The sequence below is a fragment of the Xyrauchen texanus genome, chromosome 46 (genome assembly GCF_025860055.1).
Source record: "Xyrauchen texanus isolate HMW12.3.18 chromosome 46, RBS_HiC_50CHRs, whole genome shotgun sequence".
Classification (NCBI taxonomy): Eukaryota; Metazoa; Chordata; class Actinopteri; order Cypriniformes; family Catostomidae; genus Xyrauchen; species Xyrauchen texanus.
Window position 1 is genome coordinate 11,095,323 of NC_068321.1, and position 15,068 is coordinate 11,110,390.

General features: G+C 38.5%; 1 protein-coding gene across 1 annotated transcript in view; it reads left to right on the top strand.

Annotated features, from left to right (window-relative positions):
• The window catches only part of LOC127638024 (transient receptor potential cation channel subfamily M member 1-like), a 32,689-nt gene extending 17,644 nt beyond the window's left edge, over positions 1–15,045 (top strand). The window contains exons 10-27 of the mRNA XM_052119372.1: positions 1,904–1,976; positions 2,306–2,406; positions 2,975–3,109; positions 3,307–3,366; positions 3,445–3,612; positions 4,788–4,817; positions 4,913–5,205; positions 5,732–5,960; positions 6,229–6,360; positions 7,404–7,535; positions 7,666–7,794; positions 7,935–8,186; positions 8,526–8,700; positions 9,291–9,435; positions 9,816–10,018; positions 10,151–10,283; positions 10,535–10,777; positions 11,381–15,045. Of these exons, the coding sequence (XP_051975332.1) occupies positions 1,904–1,976; positions 2,306–2,406; positions 2,975–3,109; positions 3,307–3,366; positions 3,445–3,612; positions 4,788–4,817; positions 4,913–5,205; positions 5,732–5,960; positions 6,229–6,360; positions 7,404–7,535; positions 7,666–7,794; positions 7,935–8,186; positions 8,526–8,700; positions 9,291–9,435; positions 9,816–10,018; positions 10,151–10,283; positions 10,535–10,777; positions 11,381–12,032 (3,285 nt within the window). The 3' untranslated portion in view covers positions 12,033–15,045. The remainder of the gene's footprint in view (positions 1–1,903; positions 1,977–2,305; positions 2,407–2,974; positions 3,110–3,306; positions 3,367–3,444; positions 3,613–4,787; positions 4,818–4,912; positions 5,206–5,731; positions 5,961–6,228; positions 6,361–7,403; positions 7,536–7,665; positions 7,795–7,934; positions 8,187–8,525; positions 8,701–9,290; positions 9,436–9,815; positions 10,019–10,150; positions 10,284–10,534; positions 10,778–11,380) is intronic.
• Positions 15,046–15,068: the final 23 nt, after the last annotated feature.

The window sequence follows — 15,068 nt, forward strand, 5'->3', positions numbered from 1 at the left end:
CAGCAGCTTTAACTGTTGGTAAGTGATGTGATAAGAGTTTAGTAATACTGCCTCAGGACAGGAGATAAGCTCCAGCTATGTACATCTGGACTAGGATCAGTGTTGTACCACCTGTTCTTGACAAACAGCCACGTTCATTCATACTGGTCCTGAGCAGATTAATCCACATATCTCTTCTATTTATTTTAGTGATATCATATCACGTTGTCTGGCTTCAGCGTTTTTACATTAATAGAGATATTAATGTATGTTAAGACATAAAGATGTGGAAAAGCCTTCAGTTATTATGGACACATAAATAAACACATTCCAATTCAACCTAAATTGCAATTGCTCCAACTAGTAATCATAATATTGATAGCTTTGATGTTTTAAGTATGAAAGCCTGCTTAACCTTCTAGCATCTTCATAAAGCATGTACCTTCTTTGCATTTACTTATAAGTAAAGTTTAAATAAAAAGTTAAGCTATGCGCCAATTCTATCAGTAGATTCTTTCATAAAGCATTTAGTGTTAGATTTGTTTCTTTAATGTTTTGTGCAATAAAATAGTTTCATAGCATTGTTCTTTGCTGTTTCCTTTGCTAATTGCAAAGTCACTTAATTTCACTACAAATATTTAAAGGGATATTTCTCCTAAAAATGAAAATTCTGTCATCATTTACTCACTCTCATGCCATGCCAGATGTAAATCACTTTCTTTCTTCTGCAAAACACAAACAAAGATTTTAGAAGAATATCTCATCTCTGTAGGTCCATACAATGCAAGTGAATTGTGGCCACAGCTTTGAAGTTCAAATTGGCTATTTGTCTTATCCAATCGATTTTGGGTGAGAACAGACCAAAATGTAACAACATTTTCACTATAAATCTTGACATTGGCGATCATGATTTCAATCTCAATTGAAAAAGATTGAAATGATAAGCTTGAAATGAACGACTGCAATGGCAAGATTTTTAGTGAAAATTACATCTTGGTCTGTTCTCACCCAAAACAGATTGTATTGCTTCAGAAGACATGAATTAAACAACTGGAGTTGAATGGATACATTTTCTGCTGCCTTTATGTGCTTTTTGGAGCTTTAAAGTTTTAGTCACCATTCACTTGCATTGTATGGACCTTCAGAGTTGAGATATTCTACTAAAAATCTTCGTTTGTGTTCTGCAGAATAAAGAAAGTCATACACATCTGGGATGCCATGAGGGTGAGTACATTTATGGGTGAACTTTAATTAAATAAAAATGTATGTACTTCCAGGCAACATACCTAAAAAAACAGTATATATAATTTATTAGAAATAAATATATTATATATCTTTGAAATTACATTGTGAAGTATATTTTTCTAAAGTATTTGAGGGCCATTTTATACAAGAAAAGGGAATCAAAAATCTTTTTAGCAATGTTGATTGCTGCATTACTATTAAGAGTTCAAGTTAAGTTGGCGACCCCCCTTTGCCCACCCTCAGTCCATTGAAATCATGAGATATCAATCTAACCAACCAGCCCATAAGTCCCTCATTAGCAATGCACGCTAAAACTCAGGAATGTCTTGGAACAGTGCCACTCATCCTTGCCAACGTGACTGCATTTAACATTGATACACATGTGACTGCGGCTCAAAGGTAATAGCATTTGATACCAGCCATCTCAAAACAAGGAAAGCAGTATTAGTTCATTTCAGAGGGGAATTAGTTGCTTATGTGGGGTGTGATTGTGTGAATATTGGAGATGCTAGAAGAGGAATTAAATATTCATCCACATTTTCTCCACATTAGTTCATTCCTTCTACACCTTTCCCCCCAGAGTTCACATCCTCGCCCAGGGCAAAAGAAAATGCATGAAATTTTAAATGTGTTAAAGTTCCAAATGGTTGGCTGCCTCGGTCTAACTTGTTATATGTAGATAACAGTCTTTCGAATGGGTGCTGAGGGACAAGATGACATTGAAATGGCCATCCTCACTGCGTTACTGAAAGGTATCCTAAATATGCATACCTGGGTCATTCCACGAAGATGTGCCTTTTCAATTTAAAATAATATGTATAATTACACATAAAATTTGATTTTATTTCTTTAAAATATTACTTGTTTGGTTTGCATGGGTTTTATATTGAAAAGAGAAGAAGTAGTACCATTATATTTAAAAATGAAGAGTTTATCTGTCCATTATTTATGCTAGTTTTATTAATGATTCTTTCTTGGGGACACAAAAGGCACCAATTTCATGGAATGACCCATATCATATACTGGAAATATGATTTGTGGTTGGAAAATAACAAATTTATGTGTGTGTTTGGGGTCTCAGGCACAAATGCATCCGCTCCAGATCAGCTGAGTCTGGCTTTGGCTTGGAATAGAGTGGACATAGCACGCAATCAAATATTTGTGTATGGACACAACCTACCGGTGAGTCAAATAGTGCCTTGTTTCAAAACTACATTTAATATTCCCAGGAAATAACATAATCAACAAAAGATTGTTGTCACAGCCTGCAAGTGCGCTTGCAAGTGCCGTCTCAACCAGCACAGCCCCAACCCAAGACAAGCAGAAAGGAGCAACTCAACGAAACAAAGGAAAGGCCAGAGGAAAAAAGGGCAAAGGAGGCAAAGCCAAAGTAGAACAACCAGAGGAAAAAGACCCCAGGAAGTTAGAACTGCTTAACTGGGTGAGACAACATGGCAATGTCAAAGTGCCAAATATCTACAATGCCCTGTCCCAAAAGCAGCCCTTAGACCTAGTGGTCCTACTTGAAGTTCACACTTGGTGACATAATGCTACATACTGTAGCAGTCCATAGTGTGGACCATTCTGAAATCCTAATATGACAAATCGGACACCCTTCAATCCAAGCAACACCATTACAACAGACGTAACAGATTTGATACTAGTATTTAACTTGTATCATGAAGTTTAGTGCTTCAGTATCCTTGAGTTGGCTTCACTGACAGTTCTTGCTCTCTGTCGCCCTCTTCAGGTGAACTCTCTTGAGCAGGCCATGATGGATGCTATAGTTCTAGACAGAGTGGACTTTGTCAAACTACTCATAGAAAACGGTGTAAACATTCATCATTTTCTAACCATCCCTCGATTAGAAGAGTTATACAACACTGTAAGCAACGCAACCATTATCACGTTGGAGCTTATCAAGTACAATAGAGAATGAGAGCAATTAATTAATCCTCAGGAGAAAAAAATTATTAAATTCAAAAAATGAAGAGGCCCTACTGTCACACTTTTTAATGTTACTCATAATACTATTACTCAATTTGACATAGTCTCGTGTAACTTGTGTTATATTTTTGACAGAAACTTGGACCTGCCAACACTTTACATATAGTAGTCAGAGATGTTAAAAAGGTAAAGCTGGTTAATTGAGAGTTGTTGTTGTTGTTGTTGTTGTTGTTTTGGTACATTCTGTCATTTCTTAAAATATATTCAGGAGAGCTAACATTTGTTCTTTTGATTTCAAAGGGGAACCTCCCACCAGATTACCAAATCACATTGATTGACATTGGACTGGTGGTGGAGTACCTAATGGGAGGGGCATATCGCTGTAACTACACAAGGAAAAACTTCAGAGCTCTCTACAACAACCTCTATGGACTGAAGAGAGTAAGAAGAACTGATTACTCAATTCATAACAGGTTTTAAAGGGACAGTTCACTAAAAAATGTAAATTCTCTCTCGTTTACTTTCCCTCATGCCTTCCCAGATGAATTGTTGGGAGTAATGCATTGCTAAGTAATTAATTACTGTAATTAAATTACTAATCATTGGAAAAATACTTACTTTTTCAGTAATTTAATTACAGTTTTGGCTGATGTAATTGTGTTAATTACTGTATAGACTATACAACAATTCTATATAAAACAATAGTGAATTTAAAATCAAAATATAATGTCTAAAGATAAAATGTATGTTTTTGAATTTAACGCAGCCCCTTAAATTGTTTGGCCAGTTCATGTATAATTTATTAGGTTTTATATGATTTAGTTGAAAGAATTAAAAGAACAGTTTCATGTCTATCATTGTATTTTTCATCTGACTGAGATTGATCAGGGTTTTAGAAAGTAATTAGTAATAAGTAATGCATTTACTTTTCACACAGAGTAATTAGTATACTAATCTAATTACACTAGATGTAATTAGTAGTTAGTAATTAATTAACTAACTATTAGAGTAACTTACCCAACACTGCCCAGATGTGTACAACTTTCTTTCTTCTGCAGAACACAAACAAAGATTTTTAGAAGAATATTTCAGCTCAGTAGGTCCATACAGTGCAAGCGAATGGTGACCAGAACTTTGAAGCTCCAAAAAGCACATAAAGGCAGCATATAGGTAATACATGTGACTCCAGTGGTTTAATATATGTCTTCAGAAATGATATGATATGTGTGGGTGAGAAACAGTTCAATATTTAAGATTTATTTTTTACTGTAAATCTCTACTTTGACATTCTGAAAGTGAAAGTGGAGATTTATTGTTGAAAAAAAAAAAAAGTATTTCAATATCGATCTGTTTCTAACCCAAAGCAACTGGATAACTTCAGAAGACATGGATTAAAACACTGGAGTTGTATGGATTACTTTTATACTGCCTTTATGTGCTTTTGGAGCTTCAAAGTTTTGTCGCCATTAAGTAGCATTGAAAGGACCTACAGAGCTTAAATATTCTTCTAAAAATCTTGAGTGAGCAAATGATGAGAGAATTTTCATTTTTGGGAGAACTATCCCAATTCAGTGTGTACACAGATCTTAAATACTCTAATGTCCCCTTTTTTGCAGCCAAAAGCCCTGAAGCTTCTTGGAATGGAGGTATGGGCCAAATATTTCCCCATCTTTTAATTACATTCTTAAACATTTGGCATAACATCTTTTATAAATCAATCACTCATGACTCACCTTATTAGGATGACGAGCCCAGACCAAAAGGTAAGAAGAAGCAGAAGAAGAAAAAAGAAGAGGAGGAGGATATTGACGTTGATGATCCCGAGGTCAGCCGCTTCCCCTACCCATTTCATGAGCTAATGATGTGGGCAGTGTTGATGAAGAGGCAGAAGATGGCTCTGTTCCTGTGGCAGAGGGGTGAGGAGGGCATGGCTAAAGCTCTGGTGGCCTGTAAGCTCTACAAAGCCATGGCTCACGAGTCTTCTCAAAGTGAGATGGTGGATGACATCTCCCAGGACCTCGATAACAACTCCAAGTGAGTTTATACAAAGTCCATTTAAAGAAATAGTTCAACCAAAACGAAAATTCTCATCATTTACTCACCCTCAAGCCATCCCAGATGTGTAAGACTTTCTTTATGCTGCAGAACACAACAAAGATTATTAGAAGACTATCTCAGCTCTGCAGGTCCATACAATGCAAGTGAATGGTGACCAAAACTTTAGAGCTTCAATAAGTACATAAAGACAGCATAAAAGTAATCCTTAAGACTCCAGTGGTTAAATCTATATCGTCAGAAGCAATACGATCTCGATTTACACTTTCACATTCTTCTTTTATTTTTGGCTATTTGCATTCTTCATGCATATCGCCACCTACTGGGCAGGGAGGAGAATTAATAGTAACTGTAAAGCCTAAATTGTCTAAATAAAGAGGCAAAAAAGAAATAAAGAAATAAATAAACATTAAAGTGGTACAACATTTTACAAAATGGTTCTGCTTAACATATATTTCGAAAATATTTTTTTTCAATCCATAGTAAAAATACTTCTCTCCTTCAGGGAGTTTGGAACCTTGGCTTATGAGCTTCTGGATCAGTCTTACAAACATGATGAGCAGCTGGCCATGAAGTTGTTGACCTACGAGTTAAAGAACTGGAGTAACTCCACATGTCTGAAGCTGGCAGTGGCTGCAAAGCACAGAGACTTCATCGCTCACACCTGCAGTCAAATGCTCCTCACTGACATGTGGATGGGCAGCCTGAGAATGGGCAAAAACCCTGGACTTAAGGTGTGTTATTTTTGTTGTAATTAAGTGAAATTTAGAATATTGGGTGGTTTGGAATTAAGCAACGGTGAGTAAATAATGACAACATTTTCATTATTGTAAGAACTACCACTTTAATTTAACAGTGCACCATTTTACAGTTATTATTGCTGCTTCATTGGTGAAGAGCATCTTTAATTTATCATTATTATTATTATTATTATTATTTGCTTTAAGAACATTAACTGTTGTAGTAGTCCATGCAGTCTCATCAAACTCTTCTTGTGTCCAGGTGATACTTAGTCTCATTTTCCCGCCTCTTATCCTGCTGTTGGATTTCCGTCTGGGTGATGACATGTCACATCAAGTCTCAGCAGATACTGAGGACAGGATGGCCAAGGATGATGATAACAAGTCCAGCCGGGTAACTGCATCACTCTCATTCTAGGTCTGACAAAACCGTCCTCTATTAGATCACTGTAGCGTACAAAACTGAAAGCTTTTGACCTAATATGACATAATATGACCTTAATCCATTAGTAAATGTACAGGTCTTACAGTATGTGGCACAGTCGAATATGCATGCTTTATATTGGGGTTTTAAAACTGGGTTTAAAAAAATGTAAAGTGGATTTTAAATGTAACTAATAAATTAGCCCAATTTAAAGTATATACAGTATATAAAGGGCTCCAGACTAAAAAAATGACTTAGGAGCCTATAGATTGGAGGAGGGCGGGACCGGGCTGGAACGGCACGTGCCCGGTCCCCAATCAGCCTGATGTGGCACGCGAGGGATAAAGGCAGCTGGTGACGACAGTTTGAGAGAGAGAGAATTACGGGCAGCTGCCCTGTATGTGTTTGTGTGTGTCTTTTTATTTCGTTAAATATTATTTATATTATCAAGCCGGTTCTCGCCTCCTCCTTTCCATTATTCCCTTTACACTGGTGCCAAAATCCGGGAAGGAGGAGGGATGCGCCGTAGTAGAGTCCTTGCCACTACCACCCCCCCAACAGAGCTGCCATGGCCATCCACCGGAGGACGGAGGAGCCCGGACACCTGGAAGCAGAGGAACGGCCGCCGACCGCGAGGGGAGGGGCAGAGGAGACCCCTACCGTCCACAAAAAATGCTGCGGGGCGTTCTGTCCACCAGGGGCTGGAGGTCTGCCTCCGATCCTTCGAGGGTGGAGGAGTGGCCAAGGACCGAGCTACGACACATCCCTCCTCCTTACCGGGTTTCAGCACCAGTGTAAAGGGATTAATGGAAAGGAGGAGGTTAGAACTGGCTTGACAATATAAATAATATTTTATAAAATAAAAAGACACACACACAAACACATACAGGGCAACTGCCAGTTTTGGTCTGGTGAAAAATTTGTGAGGATTTCGTTCTATACATTTGATTTTAGGGGTGTTGATGTTTCTATGAATTCAACCTGTTTTAAAACGGTACCCAATTTCCTTTTAGGATGCCAATGCAGATGCAGTTTCTAAGAAAGGAGATGAGGAAGAGGGCACTAAAAACATGAGGCGGATTCCTATTGGCAGGAAAATCTTTGAGTTCTATAATGCCCCTTTCACCAAATTTTGGTTCAACACTGTGAGTACATATGTACAATATTGCATATATTTGCATAAACTTATTTATTATAGATTTTATTGATCGATAGTAAAGCTACTAGAGTTATTGACCAACATACACTGAACGCATTGTCTTCATGTTTGGACAGATTTCCTACCTTGGTTATCTAATGCTTTATAATTATATAGTCCTGGTGAAGATGGAGCGCTGGCCCTCGTTACAAGAGTGGATCGTCATTTCATACATAATCACTCTGGGCCTAGAGAAAGTCAGACAGGTATCGATGAAAATATCTCTCTAAAATTGGACTTAATTGCAGAAACAAAATGGTTGTAGCTGGTTTGCTGTTCCAAAAAACAAAATAATTAATAGAAAACCCAACAGCAAAGAATCAGTTTGGTCCCATTTCTTTCACAGATCCTGATGTCAGAGCCAGGAAAGCTCAAACAAAAGATAAATGTGTGGTTAGAAGAGTACTGGAATATCACAGACCTGGTGGCCATCTCCACCTTCCTGCTCGGGCTACTGCTTAGGCTGCAGAATGAACCCTACATGGGCTACGGCCGTGTGATCTACTGCGTGGGCATCATCTTCTGGTATATCCGGGTGCTGGACATTTTTGGGGTCAACAAGTACCTTGGACCCTATGTCATGATGATTGGAAAAATGGTAAATGCGATTTGTTGCCCTAAAGCTGTTCTGCACATTAGATTTAAAGGGATAGTTCACACAAAAATGAAAATTCTGTCACCTTATTATGTTCCAAACCAGTATGACTGTGGACAGTATACAATGAAAGTGAATGGAGACTTAGGCTGTTTGTCCCTAAATTCTGCTTAACATCTCCTTTTATGTTCTACAAAAAAGAAAGACAGGAAAAAGTAATACTGTATGAAATAAAAGGAAAGGAAAAGGAAATGATTCAATTTGCATTTTTAGGTGAGCTATCCCTTTAAATATGAACATAAAACGATTTACTGAAATGTTTACCTGCTGCCTGTTTTGCAGATGATTGACATGCTGTACTTCGTGGTGATCATGTTGGTGGTACTGATGAGTTTCGGTGTGGCACGACAGGCCATCCTCCACCCAGATGAGGTACCAACGTGGCGCTTGGCCCGCAACATCTTCTACATGCCCTATTGGATGATCTACGGAGAGGTGTTTGCGGATTCGATAGACCGTAAGACTAGAATTCATAGTAAGATTTTGTTTCCTGCCTCCAGGGTAGATAGTCAGGCTTAAACATTTAGATCCACCCTCCTAACGCCTCACCAATGTCTCTATTTCCACTCTGGTCCTTGTGTTGGGTGCAGTAATACCCTTTTTTGTGCTAGGAAACCATTAGATAATTTAAATTTTAAAGTCTTGTATAAATTTAAAACTTGGAGACAGAAAAATGTGTTGTCAAATTGTGGTTGTTATTATGATCATATGTGGCTGTCTGCCACAGCTTTGTGGTTGGAAAAGTTGTAGTAAAGGTTTAGTAGAATTACTTTCTATTTGATAGTCCAGCCTATCTCTTGATTAAGATGTTGGGTTTGATTATGTCTTGATGTAAACTTTCTCTTGGAGTTCTGTTGCACTAATGCTTCTTCTTTTCCATTATTCTTCCCTTCTGGAATTCGCTAAAGTTTACGCAATGGAAATAAACCGTAAGCCAAATGCTAAACATTTTTAAATTAAGATAAACTGTGATAAGATCAATAGTATTGAACTAAACAAATTCTTGGCTAATCCTATATGGTAACAAGGAAGCTCTTTTCTAAACAGCCCCCTGTGGAGAAAATTTATATGATGAAGATGGGAAAAAACTTCCACCCTGCATTCCTGGAGCCTGGCTCACCCCTGCCATCATGGCCTGCTATTTATTAGTAGCCAACATCCTCCTCGTCAACTTGCTCATTGCTGTCTTCAAGTAAGAATGCTATTAATTATTTAATAAATGATTCATAATAACATTTTTAGCTAAATTAAGCAGGATGAGCAGCAAGTTTAGAAAAGTGTTTGAAAATAGATCATAGGGATGCATGATATATCGTTGACTATATATTAATTCATTTTTACGTTTGTTTTTAATTATTAGGATCATTATAGATTCAGATTATGTTTTTATGATGGATTTCTGCAAGGTTTAAAATCAAAACAAAACAAAATAAAAAATCAGTTATTGGCTGAAACATACAATTTATTATCAGATATTGGTATTGGCCAACATTTCTACATTGGTGCATTCCAAGTCACAATTTCATAGTTCATTCACTTAACTAGTTTTATATATGTTCCCTTCCATTCTAGCAACACCTTCTTTGAGGTGAAGTCCATCTCCAACCAGGTGTGGAAGTTCCAGCGATATCAGCTAATTATGACCTTCCATGACAGACCTGTGCTGCCTCCACCTATGATTATCTTCAGCCACCTCTACATCCTGTTCCGCAGACTCTGCTGCCGCTGTAGCAAGAAAAAAGAGGGAGAATTGGATGAGAAGGATAAAGGATTAAGTGAGTCTCATAATCTCATGGAGAATATAAGTAATAAATAAAGTAATAAAATGTAAAGTCCAAATGTTACTAACATACAGACTAAAAAGAACATTCTGAGATTGTCTTGTATTTTTTGTGTTGTTCATAAAGAGCTCATTCTTACCCCCGAGGAGCTGAAGATGCTTTATGAGTTTGAAGAGCAATGTGTGGAGGAATATTTCAGGGAGAAAGAAGATGAACAACTGTCCTCAAATGATGAGCGTATAAGGGTTACAAATGAAAGGTAATTTGAATGAGGAACATTAGTAAAACTTTCCCCATTGATTGATTTAAAACCCTGTTTTCATTCTTTATAGTTAGTTAGTTACATTTATAATGGCATTACCTTAAAAGGGTAACAGTTAATCAGCAAAAATGGTAAACTCAAAACTGAATAAAAAAAGGTAATCTAGTAAAATGACCTCAGTTTTCATCAAAGACCTTAATTTTTCTGATTCATAAAAAAATTTACATTTTCCTCTTGTTCCTTTTCAGGGTGGAAAACATGTCCATGCGCCTTGAGGAGGTAAATGAGAGAGAGAACACAATGAAGGCCTCCCTTCAGACGGTTGATCTCCGTTTGTCCCAACTGGAAGACATCCATGGCCGAATGGTGAATGCCCTGGAGAGACTGGTGGGAATAGACCACGCTGAACTGACCCGGGAACGGTCAACGGCCTCCTCTATTTGTGACCCCTCCTCTCTCCAACGTCACAGCAGCATAAACAGTGCTGATGGGTACAGCCTCTATCGCTACTACCTGGGTGTTGATGACCGCCCACCTGAGGAAAAAGAGGTGGATCAGGGTAAAACAATAAGCACAATGAACATCAACACAAAAGAATATGGGCAGAACCTGGAGGTAGATGTTCCAGGGATAAAAAGACGTCTTGGCTCATGTGTGGACATCCGGATCTTCCCTTGTGAGAAGGGAGTCGATAACGTTAATCAGGTTGAAGTGACACAACCACAATCACCAAAATATCCAGTTCCTGACATTCAGAGTTCTTTGGATTGTGCCAAACCAAAAGATTTGATGATGGGGAGGGCTAAACTTGAGGCAACTATGTCCTTCCCTCTTGAAAAGGCTAAAGCATTCAGATACTATCCAGAAGAATTAAAAAGTACATCGACGTCCACTGTACAAAGGTGTAGCAGCACAATCTTGTTTGATCAAACAAATAGAAGGGAAGAGACTCGATCGGGCGGAGGCATGGATGGGTCTCCAGATATGAGACGTTGGAGTGCTGGCTATGAATATAAGGTACATCCCAGTCTTTTTGGTCAGACACCAGATGTATCAATGGTTACACCCTTGTTAGATCAAATTGACAAGTTTAGCAATGGTTTCAAGGTAGAGCAGCATACAGACGAGTTAGGGCTGCAGAGGCCAATAGTTTCTTCTAGATACAATAAGGAGGAAATGGGCTTGGAAGATGGCGAGAAGACAGCAGACAATACAGATAGACTGATGAGTAACAAAGGTAATCAGTTAATAATTGAAGATGGGATAACAAAGGAAAGAGAGCAAAACTCAGAAGGGACAACTGGCAAAGAGGGACAGCAAGATGTAGATCAGGTAAAACAGGAAGTCTGTAGCGAGACTGTTGAGGAATGGGACAAATGTGTGAATACTGAATTAGAGGGGACAAAGGAACCAGAAGGTGATCCTGAAGGAGGTCTCGGAAAAGAAGAAAGACACGAGAAGAAGAATGAAAAGGATGAGATGGCTATGTATGCAGGTGCCAGTGGTTGTGAAGTCCAAGATGAGCAAAGTCATCTGCTTCAGCCCAAAGATACAGTATTCCTCCATGGAAGATCTAAGAGCTGGTCCACAAAACCTTGCAAGTCCATAGAAAACAGCTTGAAAAGGACCTATGGATCCAGCAGTGAGAGAGACCTTGTTGGAGCATGTGGAGACTCTATTGACTCTATTGAACCTGGAAAGCCAACAGAGAAGACAACAGAGCACACATCTTCACATAAGCCATAGAGTACAAAGAGCAAGTCCTAGAGTGAGTCCAATATAGCCCAACAGTGCCAGTCCACTTTTTCAGCCACCTTGGCTCCGGAAGTATTTTTCCCATTAATTTCTTCCACAGGGATTTTATAAAATCCTTCATAAAAAGAGTTTTAAGCCATGAACCAAACCAACCAGCTCATCCCATTTTTAATAATTGGCGGTATGGAATATTTTACAGCCACAACCACACACACACATACCTCTTTCCACCATGTTGGTTATGTCAGAGCCGCTTACCGGGGAAACTTTAGAAGCGATCTCAATACCGGCCAGCTTTTCCGAACAGTGATCAAACTAACAACATTAATCCATAACAAGCCCACAAACACACACAGCACATTTTTGCTTACTAAAAGGCTGGAGCCATTGTGCAAGTCCAATGCAGATGAATGAGAAACAAGATCATATATACATGTTTTGAATCACAATACACTAAGCCTAAGGAATAAAGAACACTTACTCAAGCTGTTTATGCCAAGAAATGTCAGACTGCACAAAACATATAAATAAACTTTGCTTAAGTCCAGCTCCCATGACGGTGTATCTTATTCAAAAGTGATCAACCCTATTCCCTTCGGAGACCATTACCCCCCACTGTGAGAGCTTTAGATTGCTGAAAGGTGATAACAGTCAACTCACTTTTTGAGTGAATTTTATTGGCAAAACTGTTTGGAATGACCCTACGGCATGGATTATGTTCCCTTCGACGTTCCCAGAGATGGTATGATTAGTGATAGTTAGATCACAGCCGGATGTGCTGAACAGTTGTAGGGTGTGTTCTCGTTCTAGAAAGCATTTGATTGAACAAGGTTTCTCAACCTCTTTGTGATGTCATGGATGGTCTTTTTAGCCGGAAGAGAGAGACTGCATATCTTAAAGGGGTCATATAATGCCATTTTTGTACAAGTAAATATGAATCTTTAGGGTCTAAATGAAAACTTTGTAATATACTTTTATTAAAAATTCTCATTAGTATTTTAAGAAAACACTAATTTTACCTGCTCAAAAACAGCTCTATTTTCAGCACGCTGTTTCAGTGCTTATGACTTTAAATGATAATGAGCTTTGGTCACCCCGCCCCTCCGTTCTGGAGTTATTCTCCGTATAACTGTTTTTTTTGACATTAGTTCTTAATCAGTAACATACAAGTAAACCAGGTGTAACTTAGTGTTACCATGTTAACTTAACACCTGCGTACACAGTTTTTAATAACACAATAACCATAACGCGTTGTTCATTATAAACGTGGGATTATGAATTATATTGAGAACGTCGTAACGTTATGGAAAACATGCCGTAATGTACCCTGAGTGTAAACATTAGCCACATTCATTGTGAAGCGTGCAAGCGATTTGCAAAGATTAATATAAAGGTTAATAAAACATTACACTTACTTCTTCTGGAGGTGCAGAGGGAATATAAATAGTTGGTACCGAATCTTTTTTTCAGCAGCAGCTTCTTAAAACCAGCTTTATACTGACCCTCGTTTATAAAGCAGTCTGGTGAAAAATCATTCGCGCAAACATGAAGGCATTGACGTTGCTCGTGGGGAATATTCCCATCGTAAACAAAACTCAGCCACTGCGTCTTCAGCGGTTCAGATTTAGGAACATCAAAATGACTGCTGTGTTCGTTATTACACCGAAGAACAGAACACCACAATCGCTTAGGCGCCATTCTGCTCCAGTGTTTCAACAATGATGACGGACTATGATTGACAGCTCGCTCACGAGCGAGGGCGGGTCTGTGTTGAAACACTGCTGTCAATCAACAATCCTGGGAGGGGCGTCCGACCGTGTGACGTCACACGGTCGAACGGTTCGATTTGAGGCAGGGGAAAATATATAAGGAGATTAAAACAAAAACACTGGATGGATTTTTATCATAATAGGATGGTTGTGTACAGGCACAGCCAACACACATTTCAGTACAATCAACTTGAAAAAGTGCATGTACCATTATATGACCCCTTTAAGTGCTTATATCTTCGTCTTTGAAAGGTTTCTACACTTTGATTGGAGTACACCAGTTGCAAATTCAATTGATTGGACGTGATTTGGAAAGGCACACACCTGCCTATATAAGGTCTCATGGCTGAAAATGCATATCAGAGCAAAAACCAAGCCATGAGGTCAACGGAACTGCCTGCAGAGCACAGAAATAGGTTTGTGTCAAGGCACAGATGTGGGGAGGGCTAAAAAAAATGGTCAGTTCCCAAGAATACAGTAAACTCAATAATTCATAAATGGAAGAAGTTTTGAACAACCAGGACTCTTCCTAGAGCTGGCCGCCTGGCAAAACTGAGCAATCGGTGGAGAAGGGCCTTGGTTGAGCTCGACCCAATTCGAACACTGCTAGTGCCTACAGTGAATTGCTGATGTGCCAACAGCGATAGAGTCATCATAATTAGCTCTGTATATAAGTGCAACAGTCTACCATGAACTCTGAGGTTGTTCATCGATGGAATATGCATTTTTTGAAGCGAACAGTCTGTTATTTCAACTTCATTGTTTAAAAATCCTGTTTAATAATGGAATTCCTGGTGAAGAACTACAATACCTATGACCCAGCAGAGAAAGATGCACCAATCAGAGATCCTTGCCCAACAAAGCCTGCCAAACAAGTCCAGCAGCGTGCCCACTTCCATTAAGCACTCAGCAACCTAAAATCAATAGTTTTTTATATTTCCTTCATTTTTTGTTTGTCATTTTCAATTACATCATTAGCAATGCATAATGGGATTGTAGTTCCTATCATGTGCAGAACATCAGGAACACAGTCTTGTAACTTTGTCCTTTTGTCCTATTTTCAAATACTTTTTTGCTTCAAATCCAAGTTTGTAATGTTGTGATTCACTTCTGAGCTGGTTGGTTTGTTTCATGGCTTATAACTATTTTATGAAGGATTTTATGAAAAGGCTTCTGTAGAAAATACTTCTATAACCAAAACGACTGAAAAGGTGGGTAAGCCTAAAACTGTACAACAGCACTATCTTCTGTTCTGGAT